Source organism: Eucyclogobius newberryi, unplaced genomic scaffold (genome assembly GCF_026437365.1).
Source record: "Eucyclogobius newberryi isolate DKJ021-1_F unplaced genomic scaffold, fEucNew1.0.hap1 SCAF_4, whole genome shotgun sequence".
Lineage (NCBI taxonomy): Eukaryota > Metazoa > Chordata > Actinopteri > Gobiiformes > Gobiidae > Eucyclogobius > Eucyclogobius newberryi.
In genome coordinates this window covers 13,274,077-13,299,924 of record NW_027316056.1, presented here as the reverse complement: position 1 = coordinate 13,299,924, position 25,848 = coordinate 13,274,077, and the positions used below count along the sequence as shown (strand labels likewise).

The 25,848-nt window shown below is 37.6% G+C and overlaps 2 protein-coding genes and 1 long non-coding RNA gene across 3 annotated transcripts; 2 read left to right on the top strand and 1 right to left on the bottom strand.

Moving 5' to 3' along the window:
- Positions 1-924: 924 nt before the first annotated feature.
- LOC140378166 (nicotinate-nucleotide pyrophosphorylase [carboxylating]-like) lies at positions 925-5,552 on the top strand. Its single transcript, XM_072463883.1, has 5 exons — positions 925-996; positions 2,142-2,389; positions 3,779-4,089; positions 4,871-5,002; positions 5,265-5,552. The coding sequence occupies exons 2-5, from the start codon at positions 2,143-2,145 to the stop codon at positions 5,445-5,447; spliced, it is 873 nt and encodes a 290-aa protein (XP_072319984.1). The 5' UTR covers positions 925-996; position 2,142; the 3' UTR covers positions 5,448-5,552.
- Positions 5,553-8,940: 3,388 nt separating this feature from the next.
- LOC140378170 (uncharacterized) lies at positions 8,941-11,427 on the bottom strand. Its single transcript, XR_011930151.1, has 4 exons — positions 11,110-11,427; positions 10,316-10,468; positions 9,969-10,125; positions 8,941-9,666 (listed from the first exon to the last, which is right to left on the bottom strand). It is a non-coding gene; the product is annotated as an uncharacterized lncRNA (long non-coding RNA).
- A 1,550-nt stretch (positions 11,428-12,977) lies between these two features.
- Positions 12,978-25,604, top strand: LOC140377400 (integrin alpha-M; the record flags this gene model as incomplete). The annotated part of the gene is made up of 30 exons (XM_072462791.1): positions 12,978-13,108; positions 13,244-13,338; positions 14,307-14,389; positions 14,448-14,562; positions 14,737-14,867; positions 15,013-15,155; positions 15,230-15,380; positions 15,639-15,774; positions 15,855-15,928; positions 16,270-16,387; positions 16,666-16,808; positions 17,544-17,690; positions 19,385-19,582; positions 19,653-19,783; positions 19,854-20,011; positions 20,084-20,250; positions 20,327-20,443; positions 21,180-21,247; positions 21,652-21,793; positions 22,423-22,515; positions 22,585-22,664; positions 22,730-22,807; positions 22,888-22,963; positions 23,269-23,376; positions 23,461-23,514; positions 23,583-23,699; positions 23,774-23,887; positions 23,979-24,041; positions 24,640-24,750; positions 25,150-25,604. Coding segments are annotated over 30 exons (3,480 nt in total), but the record flags the coding sequence as incomplete, so codon positions are not given.
- Positions 25,605-25,848: the final 244 nt, after the last annotated feature.

Here is a 25,848-nt window from a genome sequence, read left to right as displayed (position 1 = left end):
CAGATCTAAGGGCGGCCCAAAATGCGATATGGTGACAGTTGCATGGTAACCGTTGTGGAATTGCCTCTACCCCAAACCCTAAACTTTACAAAAAATACCAAACTGCGGCCAACTAGGAAAAATGTTTAGTACAACCTGAAATATAATCATGTTCACTACATTTGAGTGAAATATGTCATCTCACCTGTCATATGCACTTCAAGCGAAATTAATTTGCGTCTCAGGCTACTCTTTATAGCTTGATTATTGATAAATTGATATTCGTGTTTTTATCTGTTTTTCTCTATCTCTTGCAACACTGCAATTCCAACAATTGCAGGATAAATATATTTACTCATACCTCATCGCATTATTGATTGATTTAAATATTCATTTTTTTTTTCTTTTTCTGGCAGCATTATAAAGGTCAAAGTTGAATAATAGTGGCAGCGTGACCAGAGTTGAGCAATGTATGACCGACACTTTACCAGAACAAACATATGCAACAGCTTCTTGGACTTTGTTTACCGCTGCTGTTGTAACTTTAACCTAAAGACTCACATATGGTGTCATTCAGTTGTAGGATCATCAACAGTGGTGCTCAAATTTTTAAGTATAATATCATAGCGTAATAATAAATAAATATGGGCCTTTTCAAGTAACAAGGTAAGAGATAAAACAAAAAACAGAATACATTTTAAATTCACAATCCACGAAGAAAAGGCTTACAAATACAATTATTAAAAAGAAAAAACATAAAATCAGTGGTTAGTAGCCCTATACCTCAAATGGGTGATAACATGATGTAACAATAGCTTTTTAGAGGTAAGCCAATCCAGTAACGTGTTGAGATTCTAATCTACTAACCCATTAAAAGAACCAAATCAATGCCTCCATGCACGGCCTGCAAACACAACACACAGACTCAGGGTCAAACTCCACACATTTTCTAGTTGTGTTCAGGAATGCTGCTCAGTTTGGAGTTTGGGGCCATACCAGTCGAGAACTCTGCTATAGGTAAGTCCAGCGAGATGCAATTTGATTTTATTAAAGCCAAAACTGTCAATTATAGTATCATAGACTACTTTTTTCTTGGATTTTAAATATTCACTTTGTCATAGTTTGTTTTATAAGAGCAGTGTGTTAAAATAGCCTATGGACCTAGACTTTTCTTTTCTTTTTTACTTCACTGCGAACTTTGATCAATTTTGCACATTGGAAATGATTTCCAAATAATAATAATGTTAAAGTATAATTTTGCATAAACAGATGCCACTGTAGGCATTTGCTTTCAAAGATCTGCAAGGTTTTTACGGGTTCTCTGCACGTTTTCAACAATACTGCCATCTAGTGGCGATTTTAAGAAAGCTAACAGACTATGCATTAGCAGCTAGCTTGTGTGTGCTATTTATGCTTCAAGTCAAGGTAAGTTCATTACAGTTTGTTAACTAGCCCACAACAAGTTTGTAATTTGCACTAATTCTTTATACTTAATTCATGATTACCGTTTGTGAAGGGCCTAATGTTGTTTATGATTTGAATCAGTGTATTTGTAAGGTGGGCCATATATTGAAATTGAGTCATTAATAGTGTTGTTTTAAAGATATGCAAACTTTGAATATTGAGTTTGTATTAAAAATGCAAAAAATACAAATAAAATAAAAATGTAAACTTTGAAATAAGGGTATATGGTGCTATGTCACATTTATCACACAAATCTCAAATAATACGTTTAAAGACATGTTTTAACAATTTTTTGTTGGATTGACATATAATATTATAATGTTAATATGATGATATCATCTCTACATTTGCAAATTTAACTGTCAATTTTGTATACATAGATAGCTTATTTTTATATAGCAGATATAAATAGTTTTTCTTTAATACATGCTCTTTTTGATTATATAGGTTGTTTCAGCATTTTATCATTGTTCATTGTTTTATGTTGCATCGAATCACCAAAACAAGTTCCTATGTTTGTGAATTTTGTTTTTTGGCAATGGCAATAAACCTTTTCTAATTCTGATTCTATCATTATCAAGAGATACTCAAAAAAGAAACAAAGAAAAAAGAGATTTTATTTTTTGTCCCCTAATCCTGATTTATGATCACTTTACAGTGTTTTTACAAATGTTGTATCTTTTTTCCTCGATTCTCAGGATGTTTTCTGCAAACCCATCTCACTCATTGCCGCCTCATGCTCTCACACGTTTGGCCCGAGAGTGGCTGGCAGAGGACACACCAAACTTGGACCCAGCTGGAGTGTGTGTGAGAACTAAAGAAGTGGAGGCAAAGCTTCTGTGTAAAAGTCCCAACAGTGTCCTGGCGGGAAGTCCTTTCTTCACTGCTGTGTTCAGGGAGGTGGGCTGCTCTGTGGACTGGAAATACCAGGATGGAGAGTGGATCGGTGAGCATATTTAGATGTTTGAAAAAACTAATTTGAACTAATGCAGTAGGTTTTTATGCCTAATATACTGTTGACATTGCACAAAAGTATAAGGAAATTAAAAGCAAAACTAAGTGGAGAATATACAGTATAACTACATTAATAAGCTGGACAGCTACTCTACTAATTATATTAAAAACAAATAGGAAAGAGAAGGTAATTTTGACAAGAAAATAAGGCAAACTCGGAGCATACTCGTCAAAGTTTTTACCTCTGAGGACAATCGAACGCAGCAGAAGTATATGTACATCCCATTGGAGGACCACAAGATCACATGTTTGCACGGAATTTTGTTCGATAAATGTGTGATGTTTTTTCATAACGCCATGTCAAAGTGACCATTTTGGAAATGGTGACGTGCCAAGAGACATAGCATTATCATGTGTTGTGGGACTGTCCTGTTGCTCAAAAATATTGGACTGAAATTAACAAGGCACTGCAGACTAGGGCTGTGCTCAATAAATCGATATTGTGATATATTGTGATGAACTTTTTGGCATTAAGTGTATCGAAACAGAGATGCGTATCTTGATACGCTTAAACAACATAAAGTAATTCGAAATAGCAGAGTTCTACACTTCTGCACCTACAAACTGCTGATCCCTTTGGAGTATATTTCTGGCGCCAGCGTAAAAGGCCATTAAAAAAAAAAGTATCACACAGACTCTGTCTATTTTTTTTATTTTTATCGAAAATGTAAAACTAGACACACAAAAATGTGATCCTCTTATTAAGGGCTAAATTATCTTTCTGATTGAACTCTTCTAAAATGGTCATTAGAGGTGAATCATGTTAAATTCTATGACAAATCTGATTATTTCATTGTCTGGGCCAGGTATGATGTTTTTAACCAGCTGATACAAAATACTATTAACTAAATTCTCTTGGGAAGTGGAAGTTAGTTACAGTTCAGCGCCGCCCTCTGGTTAAATGAAGCTCCTGTAGGCTTGCATGAAAGCCTGAGTATAACGGCTCATACAGTAAAGAGTTTCCCAAAACTTGGAGCTGCTACTCATTTCATTTAGATGTGTGTCTAGAGCTAGAACAGCACCGTAAAATGTGAGCGTTTATGGCAGCCATAATCTTTATTTTGGATCAGCTTAAAACAGTAAATACTTGTTTGAATTATTTTGGCTTTAATGTCAGATTAAAGAATGTTTATTGATCCTTTGTGAGGGAAATGAAGTCTCTGCATCCTTCAATCCCGCTGGGGCAGCCTGGAGACCGGGGAGGGGATCACTTTTTGCTGTGAGGCAAGAGTGCTTGCCACTCACCATGTAGACATCAGACCTCATTAAACTTGCATACTGTTTTTGACATAGAGTTTTGTCCATCTCTTATTATTTGCAGGTGCAGATGCCGTCACGCTGACTGCCGTCGTGAAAGGCCCAGCAAACTGTCTTCTTTTGGGGGAGAGGCCGGCTCTGAACTGCCTGGCCCGTGCCTCAGGGATCGCCACACGCTGCTCGGACCTCCGGGCCTCGGCGGCTGCAGTGGGCTGGAGGGGAGAGGTGGCCGGGACACGAAAAACCACCCCAGGTTTCCGTCTTGTGGAGAAGTATGCCATGTTGGTGGGAGGCGCATCCACACACAGACACGACCTGAGTGGGATGGTTATGCTCAAAGACAACCATGTGTGGGCCTCAGGGAGCATCACAGAGGTAATGTAGAAACAAAACAGTAACTCAAAACAATATTTAAGTGGGAAATTATTATTATTATTATTATTATTTAGAATTTGGAAAACCAGCTTTCCAATTTATTTACCAATCCATCTTGTAGCCCTTAAACCAGGGGTGGGCAAACTGCGGCCCGCCAAACATGCCAAGTAATATTTAAAAAAATAATAATAATTAAAAAAAAATATATATATATATATATATATATATATATATTGCCCTTAGGTATCTGCACTTGTATTCTTAATAAATATGATGTGAAATGAATTAAATAATAGATTAAATAGCCTATATTTGACAGAAAAGTGATACATTTTTTAGAATTGTTTTTTTTTACACCAATGATCGCGGGCCGGCCCTCCGCTACTTGCCTGGATTCGAATATGGCCCTCAGAGGAAAATAATTGCCCACCCCTGCCTTAAACAATTCAGTTGAAATACCTTAATTTGTTACACATTCCACGCATGCATACGATGATAATAATACCAATACCATTAAGTTAGCCTTATGGCAACTGTTACCGTGTAGAGGAAGAATAAACTTGTATAACAGACAGTACGAACTGATTAAAAGCCCCTATTATAAAATCTAAAAAGATGGCAATGATCTTAAAAGTATTAAGACGTTCCATAGGCTCCATGTTGCTGTGTCATTGTTAAAGTGTAGAGAAAGAATAAGAACAGCGAGTAGCTTCACCTAAATGGCTGCATAAATGTGTGTCTTCATTGTATTGCTTTGTTCATGTGTGTCTACATTGCTCAGGCAGTGAGAGCAGCTCGAGCCGTGTGTGGCTTCAGCAGTAAAGTGGAGGTTGAATGTCGGTCTGTGGAGGAGGGCTCAGAGGCTGCTGCTGCTGGAGCTGATGTAGTGATGCTGGACAACTTCAAACCACAGGTATATCCTTTTTTATCCTATCAACCCCTAAAAAACACAAGATTAACATTTTGGATGCTAAATCAGAGATTAATGCATTTTGAGAGTTTAACTTCAAGATAATAATGTTTGTGCTAGTTTGTGGTTCATCTGGTTTGGTGGTGCTGGGGCCTTTGGTCTAGATGTGGCTGTACGTCAGTGTCATAGCAGCTACAATGAATGATTAACACAATGTACCAATGCGCTTTTAAAATCCAATGAATTATCATGACATTATTTCCAGGAGCTTCATGCTGCTGCTCAGAGACTCAAAAAGGACTTCCCGTCAGTTCTGATTGAGGCCAGTGGAGGAGTGAGCCCTGAGGCCCTGCAGCAGTTCTGCTCTCCCCACATTGACGTCATCTCACTGGGCTGCATCACTCAGGGCTGCCCAGTGGTGGACTTCTCTCTTAAGGTCATCCATTGACCTATCACTCAGGTATCGAAGATAATTGTTTTAATCAATGTTTGAATTTAAAATACTGGGGAATCTCTAACTCTGAATGTATTTACCCTGAAAAAAACATTTTTGAATTGTTTTCAGTCGAATAGAGTCAATTAATTTTGCAGTATACTTTCATTGTGTTTTTATTAATTAAAAACATTCAAAATGTATCTTTTAAATATTCAGTGCATATATTTTTTTAAAATACATTTGCTGTAAGATATTTGGATCAAATATCCAAGATGCCAAGGCCTTAGCAAGGATTGTGCCTTAGTGAAGTGGACAGAGGCTGTTTCCTGTTTATTTTCTTTATATTGTGTTAATGCCTTGGTTTGCTAGTAAATGGTGTGATTTTTCAGGGTCTTAAAATATAAGCATTAAATATTTAAAGGGATTATTTGTTCTTTCTTTTTTTAGATTTAGATTGAAAATGTTTGCTGCTAGATTTTGAGATTGAAACTATTCAACCTTTTTGTGTGGAGAACAACCTCAACTTCCTCTTTATTTAACTGTATTTACCACCTATTTTCTCATACGTTTACCTCTACTAAATACACCATGGGAATGTTTATTTTTTATTGATAAGATTTTAGCTTTTTCTATATCTTTAATTAGATACAGAAAAATGGAGACGAGAAGCTGTCAGATAAAGCTCAGTATATTATTGATATATATTCTTATTAATCATTTTTACTAGGGAAGCACCAAAGATATTAATAACTGATTTGTGTACGAAATGTTATACTTTCTCTATGAAATCACAAAATAAACATCTGTTTTTGTGGCCTTCCTGCTTTGTTGTGCCAAAAATGTGTCATCTATCAGCTCATGGAAGGTTCTAAAGGCAAAAACACAAAATAGTTTATTACTCATAACCATTAATTAAGGACTCAATGAATATGATGAGTTGTTGCAGCTCTAGTTGTGACATAATAAGTGGAGCCTTGCTCATAGCATAGCGTCCTTACCACATTTCCCAGAATTCTTGGGTGCACAACAAACTGAAACTGTAGTAGGTCGACTAGTCCAAGTACTTTAATGTTATTCAGTCCTCCACTTATGAAAGAGGGCGACGTTCAGAGTGTGGTTATGTTTATTTATCATATTTTAAGAGTTATATCACAGTGTATTTACTCTCTTGATTTTACGTGACACCATCCCAAAAATATATGTAGTTGTTTGATATGATATTGATTGATGAATACATGAAACATTAGCTGCCTTTCCCCTGGTTACATGACTTTATTCTTTGTTGCTGCGTCTGATAAATTACCCACTAATGTGTTAAAAGTGTTTTGACCAAGACACAAAATAACATAAACAGCTGATTATAATATATTTTCGCCTCAATAACTCATACCTAAAATAATCATAAGCAGCATTATATTGCTACAGTTATTGATGGAAAACAATTACTTTCACCAAAAAACAGAAACAGAAATGACACCAAAATCCATAGTAATTTATCTACGCTTGACCATTGACAAAAGCACTTGTTGAACTTGCAGTCGCTCAAAAGAAGACGTACTAGCACATCTCAGTGTTGTACAAAACATTTATTTGATTTAACTACATACAAACTCATAAAATGTTTAATTTGAAGGTATTACAGCAGCTAATTGTGCAACTCTTAGCTTCTCTGAGCTTTTGGGGAAGTGTGTCATGCCCCTTGTACAGTCATGTTTGGAAACCATATAGAACAATGTTTTTATTGTTTTTCTCAATGTACAACTTTGTATCTTACAACAGATCGGTCAATTCAATTATTTGACATAATTGATCCCTCTTATAAAATCTATTTGATAATTAAATGTAAAACTGGATTAAAATGGCATTGCATGTTTATTTTTGGGAAGATTTGTTTTGGATCTGCAAATAATGAACAGATGTTGGTAGAGTAGGGTGAAACATTACTTACAGAATAATATTCCTCTAGTACTCTGGTCCAAGAAATTACTCAAGTAAGAGTAACTGTCTTGGCATAACCTCTGATTCATAATTTGAGATTAATGTACTTGGATGGACAAAACATTGAATAATAAGATAAGATAAGATAAGATAAGATAAGATAATCCTTTATTGTCCCACATGGGGAAATTTCATTGGTGCAACGCAGGTAGATACAGAGGTAGATACAGAAGAACAGATCACTTATAGGAAGTCTGAAAAACACTTTCAGTAGAAGATCTCCTATAAATAAATAAAAACTCCCATAGACAAATAAATAAATAAATAAATAAATACCATTGCATGTGATCCCGACAGTAATTGCACATGAATATGTGTCACGACAGCACATAGATTGCACATGAATTGCACATGAATTCCAACAGCAATTGCACATATGACAGAATTGCACATCAGTATTAGGTTAGGTCAGTATTGCGCCGGGATAACGTGACGATCTCCGGGTAAGACGACTGTTCTCCGCAGTTTCATGAGTTCCTCCTTTGTGGAAACGCGGTACGGCACCGGCCGGGGGGCGGGGCCGGAGCCAAGACACATCGCAACGACACGACGAAAACACTCAATCCAGCCGAATAAAGTCAAAACAAGTTAATTTAAAGCGATTCCAGTGCGTGTCCCGATCGTTCGAGAAGTTCCTCTTTCATATAAACGTGTATATAAACGTGTACCGACGACACGCCGTACTTTAGCGCGGCCGGAGGGCGCGGGGGAGGGGCTGGTGGGCTCGCTCGGAGCTAGCTCACGTCACAACAACACAACGAACGCAACGAAAAACGCTCAAATCCAGCCGAAAAAAGTTAAAAACAGTTGAATTAAAAAACTATTCCAGCGCGTGTCCCTATCGTACAGTAAAATAGAAAAATATACTAACTATATTTACAAAATATAGGAGATAAAGCACAATAAGTGTGAGAAAGAAGAGAGAGCGTTTATAGGCCATAGGCTGTAACTCAGAATGTGGCTAGAAAATGAATTTCGCTCCACCACATCAAGACTACTTTTCAAAAGTGGTTTTCCAATCTCAAAGATGTACTTGAGCTGGGGGAAAAAGTTCTCCGCATGATTTCTGCCAGTATTTGAGAAAATAGGTGTCGAAGTTGCCAGTTTACCCAAATATGTGACAAATTGGGCTGTACACCCATCTTCATACCTTCTTATTTTTTTCATTCTTTGATTGATTACTTCAGAAATTCAGATTCTCAGAGACATTACTACTTTCTTGGAGGATGTAAAGTGGTGAGACTCTGGGTGCTTCAGTTTATGTGCAAACGTAAGTAAAAAAAAACAATTTTAACAATTTTGCATGTTATCGTTACGCACTTGAAAACTCTTACTCCACATTTAGTATTCAACTGATGCTTCAACAATTACAAATTCTCTATTCTTGATTCATACTACACTATAAAAACATAATCTAAAAGTAGTATTTTAACCCTTTCAACACCAGTTGCCCATTTGAAGAAAGAAAACATAGGCTATTGGTAAAGGTTTTATTCTATAGAACGGATATAATTTTATGTAATGTATTTTCAATATGAACAAATAATTACAATCATAAAAGCAGTATTTACAGCGTGATAAACAGGTTAATTAACATGTGTATCTTTCGAGCTAGTATAAGGCAAACTTTCTGCAGAATAGGATATACATACAAACAGAGGAATGATATAAGTATGATTGATGTCAAAATGTGTAAGTACAACACTGGTTTGATTTTTACCTTTTGAGGACAAATATATATCTTGGCAAATTGACAGTAAACAAAGATCAACCTCCTCGGATACATTTACCATGTTAGACAATGTCAATTTATCACCAGCACCTACACACCAAGCTAGTAAGTTATAAAGTTCAATTGGCACAATCTTTCTGGCAGAGGAAACATTTAGATCCTCTGATGTAGGAGGCAGATTTACATCCATCCTAGGGGCACTTTTGACCGCTTGTTTCATCCATCCTAGGGGCACTCTTGACCGCTTGTTTCAGTGATACACCTGCACTGTAAACTGTCCTTGAGAGCTCTCGCAGTGCTGCATCTTTACCACTTTCTGGCACCATTTCTCCATCACTACATGACATCTCAGAAACTGACATATCAGTTTCAGTTGAAAAATCCTGGTGGAGAAGTCCTGTCGTCTCTGTGGAAACCATTTCACTCAGGTTTCTTCTTGGTGGTTTGTGAATATTCAGCTGTGGTAAGTCTCGCTGTAATCTCTTCTTCAGAAGATCGGATCTGTAAAAATTAGAGTATTGATAGATTACTATTTTATTTGTGTTTTAGTTTTAGAATTATTATTTTATTTGTGTTTTAGTATCCTATGTTTGTTGTTTATTTTGTGTTGTGTTTTAACAGGGTAACCACTTTTCTCACTGGGTTTTCCCTGTATAAATAAATAAATGAATGAAAATATGTAGACTCCTGTAGCTAACTGGATTGGTTTGATCTTGAATGAAATTTCATGAATAAACATAGCTGTGATGTTTATCTGATCGTCTCTTGTTTTCGTTCATAAACAATAAGAATAATTTAATTACCGGTAACTTCCATGACCATGGTGTTTTTTGATGAATTTCTGGAACAGGGACAAGAGCATCTTCTGAGGATTTCCTGATTTTCAATCAGTCGTGTCCGGATGACACAGTGTCACAGAATGCTGTATATGCATCGCCATACTCCCAGACTTTAGGTAACCTGTATAAAGCAAGGAAATGCAGTGATTGGTCAGTGATTGAAATATACTAGCTCACTACAAACAGAAATTTGCTTTGATTCAAACGTCTTTAAAATTATCGTGTAGTCATTACAATAATTTTCAATTAAATTATGAATTTATCTAAATATATGGAAATATATATATTTTATTTGATTACCAAAATGTTACCTTTCATCACTTGTCTTCTTTGTCGGAAAGCTTGAGTATTCTTTGTAACACCTCTTGTGATAGAGGTGCCTTCAATGGCAACACAATCTTTACCTCTGGTACACATCAGGATGGATTCATCTGCTCTTTATTCAGCTGCTTTGACCAAACTTCCTAGTAAAGGAGAAGTAAAAGAATTTCAATCAAGGGTGAGCACAATCAGTAAACAATCGCAAAAGTTGTATTGCCCTTTTATTCAACTCACATCATCATACAGTCTTACGTACATTACATCTACACCTACATGTAATAAACTAGGCACATATTCCTATAGTGATCTGTTCTTTTCTTCTGTATCTACCTCTGGATCTTCCTGCGTTGCATCAATGAAATTTCCCCATGTGGGACAATAAAGGATTATCTTATGTGCAATTGCTGTTGGAATTCATGTGCAATTACTGTGAAATTCATGTGCAATCTATGTGCTGTCGTGACACATATTCATGTGCAATTACTGTCGTGATCACATGCAATGGTATTTATGTATTTATTTATTTGTCTATGGGAGTTTTTATTTATTTATAGGAGATCTTCTACTGAAAGTGTTTTTCAGACTTCCTATAAGTGATCTGTTCTTCTGTATCTGCCTCTGTATCTTCCTGCGTTGCACCAATGAAATTTCCCCACGTGGGACAATAGAGGAATATCTTATCTTATCTATGTATATTTTCGCCAACTTATTTCACTGTGATTAGTCCTATTTACCACGAGCAAGAGAAAACACACATGCAAGAATCAGTATATAATCTACTCACCAGCAGTTCAAGTTTCAGCTTGGACCAATTTATCTTTCTTTGTCTTGAGAGCCTCTTTGATACAGCGATCAACCTTCTGCAAATGATGCAAACTGCAGGAAGTACATCGCTTGACTTTTTAGATGATTTTGTCTTTACATCTGTGGTAGATCTCAGTCGTTTGGGAGAAGGTGGCAGAGTTGATGTGGTAGATTCAGCGTCATCCTCACCCTCTCCATGCTGCCCACATACCGACTGTTTTGCCGCAAGCTTTTCAGCACTAGTAATTCGTTTCTTGTCAATGAAACGTCTATAGCATGTAGGGTGAAACGTCTATAGCATGTAGGGTGAAACGTCTATAGCATGTAGGGTGAAATGTCTATAGCATGTAGGGTGAAACGTCTATAGCATGTAGGGTGAAACGTCTATAGCATGTAGGGTGAAACGTCTATAGCATGTAGGGTGAAACGTCTATAGATGTAGGGTGAAACGTCTATAGCATGTAGGGTGAAAGCCTGGCTTGTTACTTTCCAGAAATGAGAAAGATTTCCGTCCGAAGAAGCCACAGAAGACGTAGGATAGTTTTGTTTGGCGAAGTCATTGTTGTGACACAAACAGCTGCCGCTAACGCGCGGTCTATTCCGTCAATTTCTATTCACTTCCGAGCACAAGTCACCAGCTTCCTCCAGCGGACAACAGTCTGTGGCTGTGTTTGTTCTTTTTCTACTGCTGAAATGTGTGTGATGCACGTGTAATCCATATTTTCATAGTGTTTTCTATCGGCTCGAGAGACAACATGACGCTCCACGGGAGCAGCCATGTTTGATGTTGTTGTAGTAATCTCTCCCCTGATTGGCTGATTCAGAGGCGGAATGATTCAGGCGTAGGGATATTGCGCTATCAGGCTGAGAATATAGTTCCGCATTTAAGTTATCACCGTAAAAAAACTGGCGCGATGCGAGTGGAGAACTTTTGGTCATGAGCTAATGGTACAATGATAATTTTATATTTGAAGTAATTTTTTAGTCTTGTGACAGGTGTAGCGAACTTGAACGATACAGGCTACAGCCTATGGCCTATTACACCGGGCTGCCAGCTAGAGGCCGGAGCGTTAGCGCGAGCACTTAAGACATCCTCCCTCAAAGAGGAAGTTGGCTGCTTTTGCTGAGAGCATCTTATGGGAAGTGTCACACCACCTGTAATGCCAACGCCCAGGCAAAAACACAGGAAATGTGAGTCACACGTCTACAGCAGCTACAAACGAGCACTATGGGCTCAATCATGGACCAAAAACGCCTCATCTTCTTGTTATATATGTGCCCCGGTAAGAACTATTCATAATTATGTAGCATTTGTAGTATCTGTTGTAATCTTTGATTGTATTTTAGTTTTTCTTGTTCAAACAGTACAGGAAATGAAAAGTCTTTATCAACCACAAAAGGGTGCACTGCAAATTCAACTTCAGTGCATGAGAGAAAGCCCTTTGCTAAAATGTAATGTGAGGTGCAAATTAAAAAGAAAATCCTTTACTTCTGGCTTCATTTCGATGTTTTTGAGTCTGAGTGTAATAGGTATTCATTGGCATAAATGAACTGAATGAAGTATATGAACTGAAAACAAAGGTATTTTATTTGCATTTTCTGTTTAAATGTGTCTTATTTTTGTCACTGCTCCTGGATGAATTGAAAATTCATCATGAACTTGTCTTTACTCTAAAATCGCAAATCGAATTGCACTCATTGTGGCAAAAACTGTAATTAGATGAGATAGAAGGTTGCTTTTATTTTAGACTTATCTTTTGGCTTTAAAGTTATACAGTGGGGCTTAAGTGGGGCTTAGTTCTGCTCTATATAATGTAATCTCCCATTATATATATTTTTTGTACATAATTTTTTATTTTAGCAGTGAGTTTTTCCTTGGCCTTTAACATTGACTTGAGGAAGCCTGATGTCTATGATGGAAATGCAGATGATTTTTTTGGATTCAAAGTGCTACAGGTTGGGTCCAAGGAAAGCAAAGGGTACGTTTCCTTTATTCTTTTTTAAAATAGTCATATGTATTCTGTAATAAGGGGCAGTTCTGGGATTAATATCTTGTAGATCTGATAGAATTGTTGTTTCCTCAGCATTAACTTTCAAACATTGCTCCTCCACAGAATCATAGTGACCGCTCCTCTGTACATGAATGGATCTGGTGCAGTTTATCTCTCTCGCAAACAAAACGGGACATCGCCTCTGTTCACACCAAAAGGTAACCTGGTAACTCATCTGGTTAAAGTTACTCTGAGTAACAGAGTACCTTATTATTGGTTTATTTGGTGGGGGCTATAGTGATAAAGCCTACAATGTAAGTACACTGAATTGTAGCTGTGAGCTCATTTCCATCTGTTGTCCTACATTCACTCTCACAAACACACTTTCATTCATACACCAGTGGACTCCAACACTGGAGGCAAGGTGGGGGAAGGGTCTTGCCCAAAGACACAATGACAGTTTGCACTACAGCCAATCTGGCACCCTTTTCCCTAGCGGTCTCTATGGACACGTTGTTTTGCTTGGAATGTAATCCCTTCGTGAATACATTTTGACAATCATTCAGATCAGTTCCTCTGCCACTCACTCTTATGTCTGTCTGAAGGGAAGTGTTAACTACACTCATTGCAGGTGTGTTTTTATTGCTATTAGGACAGTTTAAACAAAGCAATCTTCATGACCCTCCTCCAAAAAGTTACACAGTGTAAAGATAAAAATGTTCAGAAATCATCTGGTCTAGGGTGATATTAGAAATGTAATGGAATCGCTATCTGACTATCCTTTGACTAGTTTGGTTAGTGAATGATTCAGTGTGTTTGTGTTGAATGCAGCTCCATGTTTAAGTGAGTGACAGGTGGATTTAGAAGCATATAGTTTACATCATGAGGACAATAATAATATTAAAACATTGAGAGAAGTTTTACAATGCTGTAAAACTTCATGGTAACAGTATAATCTAACGTCACACATCTACAAACCAAGGATTATAGCGCTCCCAAAACCTTAGAATTGTACATGAACAAATGTACCTACTCTGTAAACGGTGATTCTTGCACACTGGGGCCGTGGTCTATCATCTTCCCCTTTTCAGTGAGTGTTGTTGTGTGCTCCCGCTAATGCATAATATATTTATAACCAATAATACAACAGATGACATTTCATTTTGCTAATTATACTTTGTTTCAGCTGTTCGAGTCAGAGAGAAGGAATTACCCGTCAAGCACTTTGGGTTGTCAATAGCAAAGGACCTCACACGACCTCAATTTACTGTAAGATCTCAATAACTAAAATATACTGTAAGTACCTGAGATAATTATGCTCTTTCAGGTTTGCAGTCCCAATGTGGTCACAAGATGTAATGAAAACTCCTACATAAACAGTGTGTGCTACAATCTCACTGAACAACTTCAGGCGCTATCTGATTTCAAACCTGCTTTTCAAGGTGATAACTCTATTCTCGATATATTAAAAAGTGTCCTGAGTCTACATGTACATGTCGTTTTTTTGTTTTTTTCCCCCAAAAAATAGTCTGTGTGTTTACATCTCCCAGAGAACTATGTTTATTGATCTTGATTGTTTCTGTTAATGTTAATCCAAATTACAAAAATAATTTCAGATTGTACCAAAAAGTCCGTGGACCTTGCTTTTCTGTTTGATGGATCAACAAGTATGACACAAGAAGAATTTGAAAAGAATAAGGATTTCATTGAGGATATCATGTTGAGCCTTAAAAACACTTCTATAAAGGTAATTAAACTAGTTTAAATTGCCAGTGAGGGAAACCATTTTTCAAGTTTATTGCAAGAAGAGATGGCCAGGCTCTATAGCATCACATTTTGAATAAATTTCTGTGGTTGATCAAATTTACGAGATATTATTTGTTTTTGTTTAGTTTGCAGCGGTGCAGTTTTCAAGTCGAATGAGGACAGTCTTCACTTTTAATGACTACACTAACAATGTATCCAGCAGCATGCTTAAGAAAGAACCACAATTGAAGGGTCTCACCAACACTCACGCGGCACTGGATTTTGTTCTGTGAGTTTGAGATCACCTTGAAGTCCTGATGCTGTTTACATGTCAGACATATTTACCTTGTTTTACTTCTTCAGAAAGCATCATTTGAAGAATACTTCAAGTGGAGCATCAGATGAAGCTACCAAAGTCCTGGTTTTGATCACTGACGGAGATCCAAGTGACCTGGACAGAACAGGGACTCTTAACAGATATGACTCAATGAACATTATTCGCTTTATCATTGGGGTAAGTGACAAACCTGTGTGTAACATTGTGCTAAGGTTGCAAGATACTATATATTGCAATTGATTCAAAATTGCAATTTGAATGGTTACTGCACTTAATTCTGTAACAGAATTTCCTCTGCAAACAACTAACTGCAACAACCGCAAACCCTGTAGTTTGAATCTTTACAAATAACAATTCAAGTCGTTGTTCAGCAGTTCACATTTTCAGTGTTCTATCAAATGTTATTTTTGTTTTTTTTATGTTTTTTATTTACAGGTGAAAGAAGTGAATATTACGAAATTGAGAGAAATTGCATCAGATCCTAAGGAGAGTAACACATTTCATATTGAGAACTACAATGGACTGACTGGAGTGCTGGAAAACTTCCAAAAAAAGATATTTCAAACTGAAGGTATTTTTAAAAAACAATACACATTTCCTTTGACTTTGAACAAAACAAAAAATATATGTATCTAAAGTTACTTTCTCCAGGCATCACTGCAGTTCTGGCCGGAGGCTTGACTGAGGAAATGTCTCAGACCGGATTCAGTGCTGTCTATGGCAAAGTAAGTAGATCATTAGCTTTAGTATGAACCTATGAATTAGGACTTCAACACATGGAAATTGCAATTGGTCAAAATTTGCAAATTGCCAATAGCTACTTATAAAGGATGTACTTACTGTATTTAACCTACCTCTGCAGACTCATACTTTAAACCTGTTATTCCTTTATTTTGGCTCCCACAAACATGTTTAGAAATGCTTACATTTATTATATTTCTGTCTTCTTCCAAATATTAATGCTCTTTATCTTGAAACATAAATCTCAAATCAAATCACTAATAGCTATACTTGTGAGACTAATCATTCAGCCCGACCCTGAAGTCATTGACGTTTGTGTTGACAGGACGCTCTGCTCTTGGGCTCGGTTGGCTCTCAGACGTGGAGAGGGTCTCTTCATGAGCTCAATGGGGAAACAGAGACACATATTCAGGATTCAACGTTGGAGGAAGACTCTTACATGGGTACGGACTCCTTAGTCAAGAAGTCAATTGAAATATCCCCTAAAGCTATATTGGATTATAACCCCATGCACCATTTGTACTGGTCCCAAGCTCTGCATTAACAATTATAAAAAACTATTCTCATTATGTGTGTAAGGGAAAGATTTCAGTCTTCTTTTCTTTCTTCAGCTATTAAATTAAATCATTGCTAAACTAATTGCTAATGCTTGTCAGAAAAATCCCAATTATATCTAGCCAAAACATAATAAACAACTGTTGTTTTGGTCTGGTTGGTGTAGGTTATTCTGTGTCTGTGGGAAACAAGAACAAGACTGCCTTGTATTTCTCTGGAGCTCCGAGATACAAGCACATGGGACAAGTTGTGCTTTTTACATCCACGAGCGGCAAGTGGACTCCTGCTCATAGAATCAATGGGGAGCAGGTGAGTAACTATACAACTGTATGTCATGTATACAACTTATTAGGAGGCCTCCACAAATCCCAAGATTTTTTTCTGTGTGCCAAGAAGACCACACCACGTGTTTACAATTCTTTTAAGTAGGATAATCTATGGGCTAGTGGTGATATTGGTTAATATATGGGATCTTTTGCCAGATATTTGCCATATTAAAAATGTCCCCAATATTTAGCAAAGATATATTCTTCTTTTTAAAGAGACTATTGAGTTAAAATAAAGACGTTGACAATTATCCCCAAAATCCTATGAATTTATTACATTTAGGGGCCTTGATAGTGATGTCAAAATGTTGGCACAACATTGGAAAACATTATTTATCTGATACATCAAATCAGCTGAAATCAGCATACTGGACCATTCCTCAAATGCTTAGTAAAAATCCTGGGGACGAGTTGTACGGACCTTTTTATGCCTTTATTGGATTGTGCACACTTTTGAACTTGTAGTTGTGCATGTCTTTCTCCCTGTAATATTATGCCTTCACTGCCTTCACATGCCTTCTGTGGTTACAACACGGAAACCAGAGAGCTTCCTTTTAGAGGCATTTTCTTTTTTGATGAAAAATGACTTTGTGCCATGTGAATGTCAGTTACTCAAATATGCATGAATCAATTTAAATACAACTAATGATGAGTGACATCTCCTTATCACAGTAATACAGTATTTACAGTACCGGTATATTCATGTCTTTATGTCCAGCACGGCTCGTACTTTGGTGCAGAGGTGTGCTCTATGGATGTGGATTCTGATGGCAACACTGACTTCCTGTTTGTTGGAGCTCCTCTGTATTACCAGTCTCATCGTGCAGCTGAGGGCAAGATCTACATCTACAGACTGACTAATAAGGTGACAACTATACAATGCATTTGGACTATAAAATACTTAATGTCGCTTTACAATGTCATGCATTCTTCATTAAGTCCTGTCCAGGAGCTAGATCTTAAACAATCACTCACTTGCTCAATTGATATTAAACCATCATTCTTCAGGTTGAAGATCGATTTCTCCTCCTAAAAGTAATCCAATATCTACTGTGATTGAAGTAAATAATTAGATTACAAATGACTATAGATTACTTGGGAAAACAAGGAAACAAAACAGCTCAAGAACTAACTTATAGTTACATTTCTTGTTATTTAACTTTATTACAAATAGTCGTCCTCCATGGCCTCCGAAACAGCCCGAGCTGCGGTGCGCATGGCCTGGAGATACGTGTCAGCTGCCTCAGAAGTGCCACAAGCCAACAAGGCCTGACAAGACTCCTTTTGCAGCCTGCAACATGCATCCACGACCGGGTTTGGGGGTTTCCTCTGTGACTGGCACCAAGACCTTATAACCACAGTTACGAACTGCTGCATCGACAATGGAGATGGAGAACATGGTCCATGCCCCCAGCCTCTCTATCCTATCTGCCATCCTAATCCTACTTTGTTTTAAAAACAAACAAAAGTTGGTAGGATTAACTATTCTTATTCTTATCAATCACATTGGATCTGTTTGCCATGGAAGACCCTGCCAGGGTCATAATGCCCCAAGCAACATAGCACCTTGGATCATTTGGACACACAAACTCCACCACCATAAGGTTGACTGTCCTTTGTCACTGGTTCTATACATTGTTTTTATGGACAGAATTTGTAGGTGCAGTCAGCAGTCGGAGAGTGTCTGAGTTGAGGCCATCTCAGCTGTTAATGATGTTGTCCTGATGGCTTCATACAACCCAGACCTGCAACATGCACTGGGACGGTTTGCAGCGTATGAAGCAGCTGGGATGAAAATCTGGCATTTCCAAATCTGAGACCATGGTTCTCAAGTGAGGGAAGGATGTAGAAAGAAATTGACAGGTGCATTGGTGCAGTGGCTGCAGTGATGCAGTCGTTGCATCGGACTGTTGTGGTAAAGAGGGAGCTGAGTCGAAAGGCAAAGCTCTCGATTTACCGGTCAATCTAGGTTCCTACCCTCACCTATGGTCATGAGCTTCAGGTAATGACCGAAAGGACAAGATCGCAGATACAAGCGGTCTAAATGAGTTTCTGGGCGCTGTGGCTGGGCGCTCCCTTAGAGATAGCGTGAGGAGCTCAGTCACACAGGGAGAGCTCGGAGTAGAGCCGCTGCTCCTCCATATCGAGAGGAGCCAGCTGAGGTGGCTCGGGCATCTGTTCCGGATGCCTCCTGGATGCATCCCTGGGGAAGAGGACTTGGGGAAGACCCAGGACACGCTGCAGGGACTATGTCTCTCGGCTGGCCTGGGACCAGGAAGAGGGTGTGGAAAGGGAAGTCTGGGCCTCCATGCTCAGACTGCTGCCTCCATGACCCAGCCCTGTTTGAGTAGAAGAAAATAGAATGGCAGAAGAAGTGCTTACAATCCTCCATAAACCAAGTTTTATTAGTTTTGATTCACCGTTTATTGAGGCATCTGTCAAAGAAAGATGACAGTACATACTACCTGTAAATAATTAAACCTGTAATTCATTGCTGCCAACAGTGGGCAAATACTCCTGATACGAATATTGTACATATAATTTGTTTTTTGTTCACAGTTGAAGCTGAAGGAACTATTTAACATCACTGCAAATGTCATGGGACGGTTTGGCACAACTATTGCCAGTGTCGTTGATTTGAACGGGGACGGACTCCGAGACGCTGCTGTTGGGGCCCCGCTCGAAAACCAGAACACAGGAGCAGTGTATCTGTATCTCGGGGACCGGAGCAGAGGCATACGGAGCACACACAGCCAGGTACAGAGTCAATGATGTGTCAGTGTTAAGATTTAAAGCTTCAAAAACTTTGTTGACATTGTCGTTGCAGAGGATCCTGGGTGAGAAAGTGCATCCTGGACTGCAGTTCTTTGGTCAGTCCATAGATGGCAGTTTTGATGCCGGGAATACTGGTCTGCCTGATCTTCTTGTTGGATCACGTGGATCGGCTGTTGTTTTAAAGTTTGTAAATGTTACTTAAGAAAACATAAAATGATCCAAACATGTGTATATTAAAATATTCTTCTTGCAGATCCAAGCCTGTGCTGAACGTTACGACCTGTCTTACCTTTGAACCTCATGAGATCAATATTGACAAAATCAAATGCCCAAGCAGCATGGATGACTTTATACATCTGGTCACTTTAAAAATCTGTTTTGACATGGTAGAGGCAACCAAAAGTTCTGCAGGTAAAACAAGTAAGAATAGCCTTACAATTGAATACAGTAACTACTTTTGACATCTGAACCTCATCCGTGCAGAAGCAGTGAAACCTGGACTGAACATCTCTTACTCTCTGGATGTCGACCCAATGAGACTTACGTTTAGAGGGTTTTTTAATTCTACCACAAAAAGAAGAAGAAATCTAACTGAAACCTATGAGCTGAGAGAAAGAGAAACCTGCTTCAACCGCTCCGTTTACATGCCGGTCGGCAGAAAAAACACATTTAAAAGATTAAACTTCCACACCCTTAGAGATGCTAATCAGAATGTTCTTGTTCCAGAAATGTGTAACTGACACATTGTCGCCGATTAAAATTAACATAAACTTCTCACAAGTTGAGAGTGAGAGTGCAGACGCAGCACTCAACACCGACAGTCACAAGGAAGCGTCTGTGGAGGTAAAACCCTAAGTGTTAAAAAAGAAATCTAAAAATACAGCAACATTTTCTATACATAGGCCTGTCACAATAATAACATTATCCACTAGTCTTTCAATAAGTAATACCTGGAACTCAATATTTATCATAATTATCATAAGTACTTAACATTTGAGTTATAGAGGGTCGTTAATTAGTCATGAATGGAACAAAGAACTGTTCTTCATTCTGCTATTTATCAATTGCAGCTCATGTTTTTTATTTTAATGTTGATTAAAAAAAGGTGTAATGGAATAATCCTGCTTCAGGGTTATTGTGTGCATAAAGTTGTTTCAATATCGTTGTTTATGGTAATGTTTTATGTAACAATATATATTTTGACAGGCCTATACGCACATTTATAGACTACATTTGGTCAATTTCTTATACTTCAACCTAAAAGCTCATCTTATTTCTAAACTCATTGAAAATACCAAAAATGATGGTGGAGAAAAAAATTGCAAGTGGCTTTAGAAAGTTTCCAATGTTCTTCTTAAATGTCTGAACTTCTCATAATTTCACAGATTATTGAATAGTTAATGCTTTTGTCATACAAAAAAACTGAAAGATATATTTTAGTTTGGTTTTGGTGTCCGTTTGTGTCATTAAATACATTGAGTAAAGTTATTAAATTGCATTAAAAGGCATTAGTTTTGACTTGCTGATACCTCTGCACAAACCGTCTAAACTCTGGCTAAATAATGCTCTGATTGAACAGGTTCCCTTTGAAAAGAGATGTCACAATGACACCTGCATCGCTGAAATTGAAGTGGATTTTGACTTTGTGTAAGTATACTGGTGACAATATAAAGACCATTGTATTTGAATGGGCTGCAGTCATCACAACATAGGGAAGATTACAGACGGATTGGTTGACTTGGTTTATGGTTCAATGTTTTCTCTGCCAAAATAAATAAACATAACTGAACTTATTTTTTCAAAGTAGCATAAAAAAGGGTTGCCATTATTCAACCCAAACAATTGTTGTCAGTTTAAATATCATGACAAGTTTGTGGCACCAATCTCGAACAAATGATGAGCTTCAACATTTTTGGAAGTTTCTATTTCTTTCAAAAGCAGTGAATCTCCAGTAGTTTCATAGGCCCCTGCCCTCCATCTAACATTGTGACATCATCAAACGCTAGAACATGAATGCCAATAAAAAGCAAATCTCTTTCTACCTTTTTTAGATCTCCATCTTTACTGGTGGCGGATCATAACCAGTTCAATGTGAGCGTGACTTTGTTGAATCGCGGTGAAGACTCTTACAACACCAGCCTCACGATTTACCACCCTCCAGGACTCTCCTTCTCCAGGATGAGTCTTGCACAGGTGACGTTCAAACTTTGTTGGACATTACGGCAGGTTTGCAGGAGGTGAAGAGTGGTGAGAGACATTTGACAAATTCTCAGAACCAAGAATCATGCCCTTGATTGTGTCCTGCGACCAATCCCTTTGTTGATGTGCAGGACAACTGTCAAACTGTCAAACTTTATATGTATGTAATTATATACAAATGAAAATAACATCCCCATCATTGGCAAAGAAAAAAAGCAAAATATATTGTAAATGACAAATTAGTGGGGCAGTTCAGCTCAATTTTATTTATTTTCAATGGAGATTGTAAAATGATGTTATATATTAATTTAGTTCATAATAATGTGCAGATTTGAGCAGGATTATAAAGGACCCTGATCAATTGTAATGTTAATAAGTCTGCGGCTCTCATGCTTTTTATTTGCGTGACTGAAATTGAAACGATCAGTTTAAATATTTATTGATTGTTTCGACCATATTATTCGAACACTGCATTACATTCGAGAGAGCACATGTTTATGCTGATACTGGCTCCATTTTAGTTCAGAGTTTATTCCTAATGTGATGTTTGTGAAAGTGAAGTGTGAATTTACACATATCTCATATGTCTCTATTACTCAACAACAACATATAAAACAACACAGGATTCAAAGACCAAACCGCTCTACGGTTGCCATGGCATTGAAGAGGGAACGGCGTGTGGCGTCAGTCTTCCTGTTTATCGTGGCCAGTCACAGGTGACAAAACTGCAGTTTCACAATGAGCCTCATTTGGACTTTTTGACTCTTGATTCTTTTTCTGTTAAGGCCAAGTTCATGAGTGTTTTCCATGTATTGAGAGACTATGAGTGGAAAGAATCCTTCTCAATGAATATTACAGGACACAGGTAAATATACTCAAAATGTATATAAAAAAAAGTTTATTTGCTAATTGTTAAAACAATATCCACAGTGATAATCAAAAGTCCAGCAAAGGCTCTCTGGTCAAAGCCATCCCAGTTCAGTTTGAAATAAAAATGACACTTTTGGTGTAAGTATAAACATTGTTATCTTGTATATTGTTTTATATATTTCTACCTAAATTAAATTGCATTTGTGTAAATGCTTCAGAGGAGAAGACAGCATCACCTATATGAATTTCACCACTGAGGAACCTGCCCCCAAAAGACTGGTGACCAAATACAGAGTGAGCGTTCATTTTCACAAGTGTTTTTAGACATGTTTTATCATTTTGTAAAAAAACAAAAAACTCTGCCATAGAATTCTGCCATAAACCTATAAAAACACAGAAAAGCTTTAAAGATGCAGTGGTTTACAACATGTTCTGTCATAAGTGCAGTCCAAGTTTTGTCTCACAAACTGAGTTCCCCGTAACCCTGGTAACCGTTCTAAAGGAACTGTACACTACGTGGCCTGCGCTCTTGACAGGATACAGGTCTTGTGTATTTAGTTTTGTAATATTTAAATATGATCTTATTGTACTATTTTCAGGTGGATAATTACGGGTGGAGACATTTTTCTGCAAATGTCACCCTGGTTTTCCCAACAAAACTCGAACAAAACTTTGAAATGAACAACTTTCAAGTCCTCGTCGATCAGGTAAACTGGGAAACTGTCCGAATACAAGTCGACTTACAAGATTTGCATTCATAATCCATACTTTTCCCCCTCTTTCTTTTACAGAATATAACCAAGTGCAGAGAAAGTGAGAGTGAATCATCTTCTTCTTCTCAAAATGTTAAAGTAAGTTGTGATTAATATTACATTTTTCAAATATAATTAAACATTGACAATATTTTTTACAGTACTGCACCCCAGAGCGAGAATGCAAGTACATCGTTTGTGACCCTTTTATGTTGACCACCGCAACTGTAGAGTTTGAATTGTCTGGAGAAGTGCAGTTTAAAGACCTCAGTGCAGCCGTAAGCACAGACACAGGTTATAATTGGAAAAATTACTATCAATAATTGTAATAATTGGAGTCCTTTTGTTGCAGAATGTACCTTTCCTGAAGCGATACACTGGTGATTACGATGAGGTTGAATTTGAAAGTTTTCTCTTTGTCGCATATGACAAGCAGAAGTATTCCCTGGACTTTTACCAACATAAGGTGATTTTACAAGAGTTAATGCCACTTACATCGAAGGAATAAGTGTGAAGTTATGTGGCATCACATCTGAATATGACTTTTTTATTGGCAGAGAAATAGTGAAGATCCAGATGACAACAGTTACTGGAAGGACATCGATCCCTCCATGAAATCGGTAACTTTATTAAGAGAGAGACTTGCGCTGAGATTATTATGTGAACTGCAAATATGTATTCACTACGATTCAGTGCCGTTTCTCTTTTCTCTCGTTCAAAGCAGTTACATTCTCAGGTGCATATATATTCAAATTACAACTTGTTGCAGTCCCTCCTACTTTCCATATTTGTAAAAAATGTATGTAAATTTGAAACATGTATCAGTTCAACTTCTCCATCTCCATCGTAGGGCTGTAAGCTTTTCGTCGTTTAGTCGATTAACAGATTTTTAGGGATATTGATAATTTAGCAGAAATGAGAAGACATGGAGGGAGTTTCTTCTTTTTCACACATATTTCTAGGCAGCTTCTTTGAATACTTAGTAGTTTTTGCATGAACTCGTGTGAGCTTTTCAAGACAACCGCTCACATATACGTATTTATAGCTTTAAAACTAAATGTCCCTCTCTGTTACATCTACGAGTGCAGTTAAGTACTAGGGCTACACAGACGACCAGAGTATCAAACAGTGTGAATAATGCACGGCGTAAGACCATTTCTAGTCGTCACTCCTTAATGTAAAACCAGGACGTAGTAAAAATGCAGTTTTCTCCAACAGAGTAAAGTCCCGATCGAGCTGATCGTTTTGCCCGACAAACTGCTCATCATCGTGACTGGAGCTGGAGGAGGACTGCTGTTCTTAATTCTCATCACTTTCATCATGTTTAAGGTAAGACTGTTGCAAAAAAGTGCTCACCGTCATCTGTCGAACAAAGAAACAAGAGACAAGAGAGAGAATCATGAATGTTCCAGTGTCACTTCTTTCACCTTTCACTTCCATCATGAATGTTCCAGTGTGTCACTTCTTTCCCCTTTCACTTCCATCATGAATGTTCCAGTGTGTCACTTCTTTCCCCTTTCACTTCCTGCTACATTTATAAACCCAGTGCAACACATTTTAGTGTGTCAAGGTTCCTGAAGCCTGAATAAAGGTCATCTGGCTCAGTCTAACACAGAACTATTGACATGTCGGATGCCGTGGTTTTGGCTTCATCGTCTTTAGAGAATTTCAATGCTGACTTACTCTGTTTTTGCCATCTTAGAATGACCATGTTATTTGTATGTGCAGTTGGGATGCTTTAAGAGAAAACTGCAAGACATGATCGAAGAGGAGGAGGGCGCTGATGAGGCAAAAGAAGATAAAGAAGATGAAGATGAGTCTGTCAAGGAGCTTTTGGAAAAACAGGACATCACTACTGATGTGTAGAGACTTTTGAGGAGAATTACTTCAAATAAAGTTATGTTATAAAAACCACTGCTAACAGCTGTAGTGTCAAGCTGTGCGGGACCAAGTTACGTTTACTTCAAAATGAGGAGATTATTTCTGTCATTACAGAGGATTAGTCTGTTAGGATTGTAACGATATTGAAATCTCATGGTACAATATTTATTACAAGTTTTGTTTTTGTGAATTGTATGCTAGTTTTTGCTTTTAAAATGCCTTGAGAAGCCTTTGGTGTCTGTTTTAAGTATTCATATTTAAAATTTGTTTTTCATGTCGGCACTGAAATGGAACAAATTATCTATGAAGTCTGTCCATTTTTGTTTTGCTGCTGCTGCTGCAACTAAACCAAGAAGCAAATGAACTTGTGAGATTGTGACAGTCTATAATAATATTGCATGACTTTGAGAAGCCGATCGCAATATAAATTACCATTACATCTAGTATTTGGCACTTTCAAAAGGAAAGTCTAAAAATCAGCTTAGTATCAGTTAATCAATTTAATTAAATAGTATTTTATTGAAGCTGTAAAATAAAAGAAGACCT

Bases quoted from the DNA above. Each gene is read 5' to 3' on its own strand.
- LOC140378166 (XM_072463883.1), top strand. From the start codon at position 2,143: ATGTTTTCTGCAAACCCATCTCACTCATTGCCGCCTCATGCTCTCACA. The intron at 4,090-4,870 runs GTAATGTAGAAA...TACATTGCTCAG, and splicing joins CCTCAGGGAGCATCACAGAG to GCAGTGAGAGCAGCTCGAGC. The intron at 5,003-5,264 runs GTATATCCTTTT...CATTATTTCCAG, and splicing joins TGGACAACTTCAAACCACAG to GAGCTTCATGCTGCTGCTCA.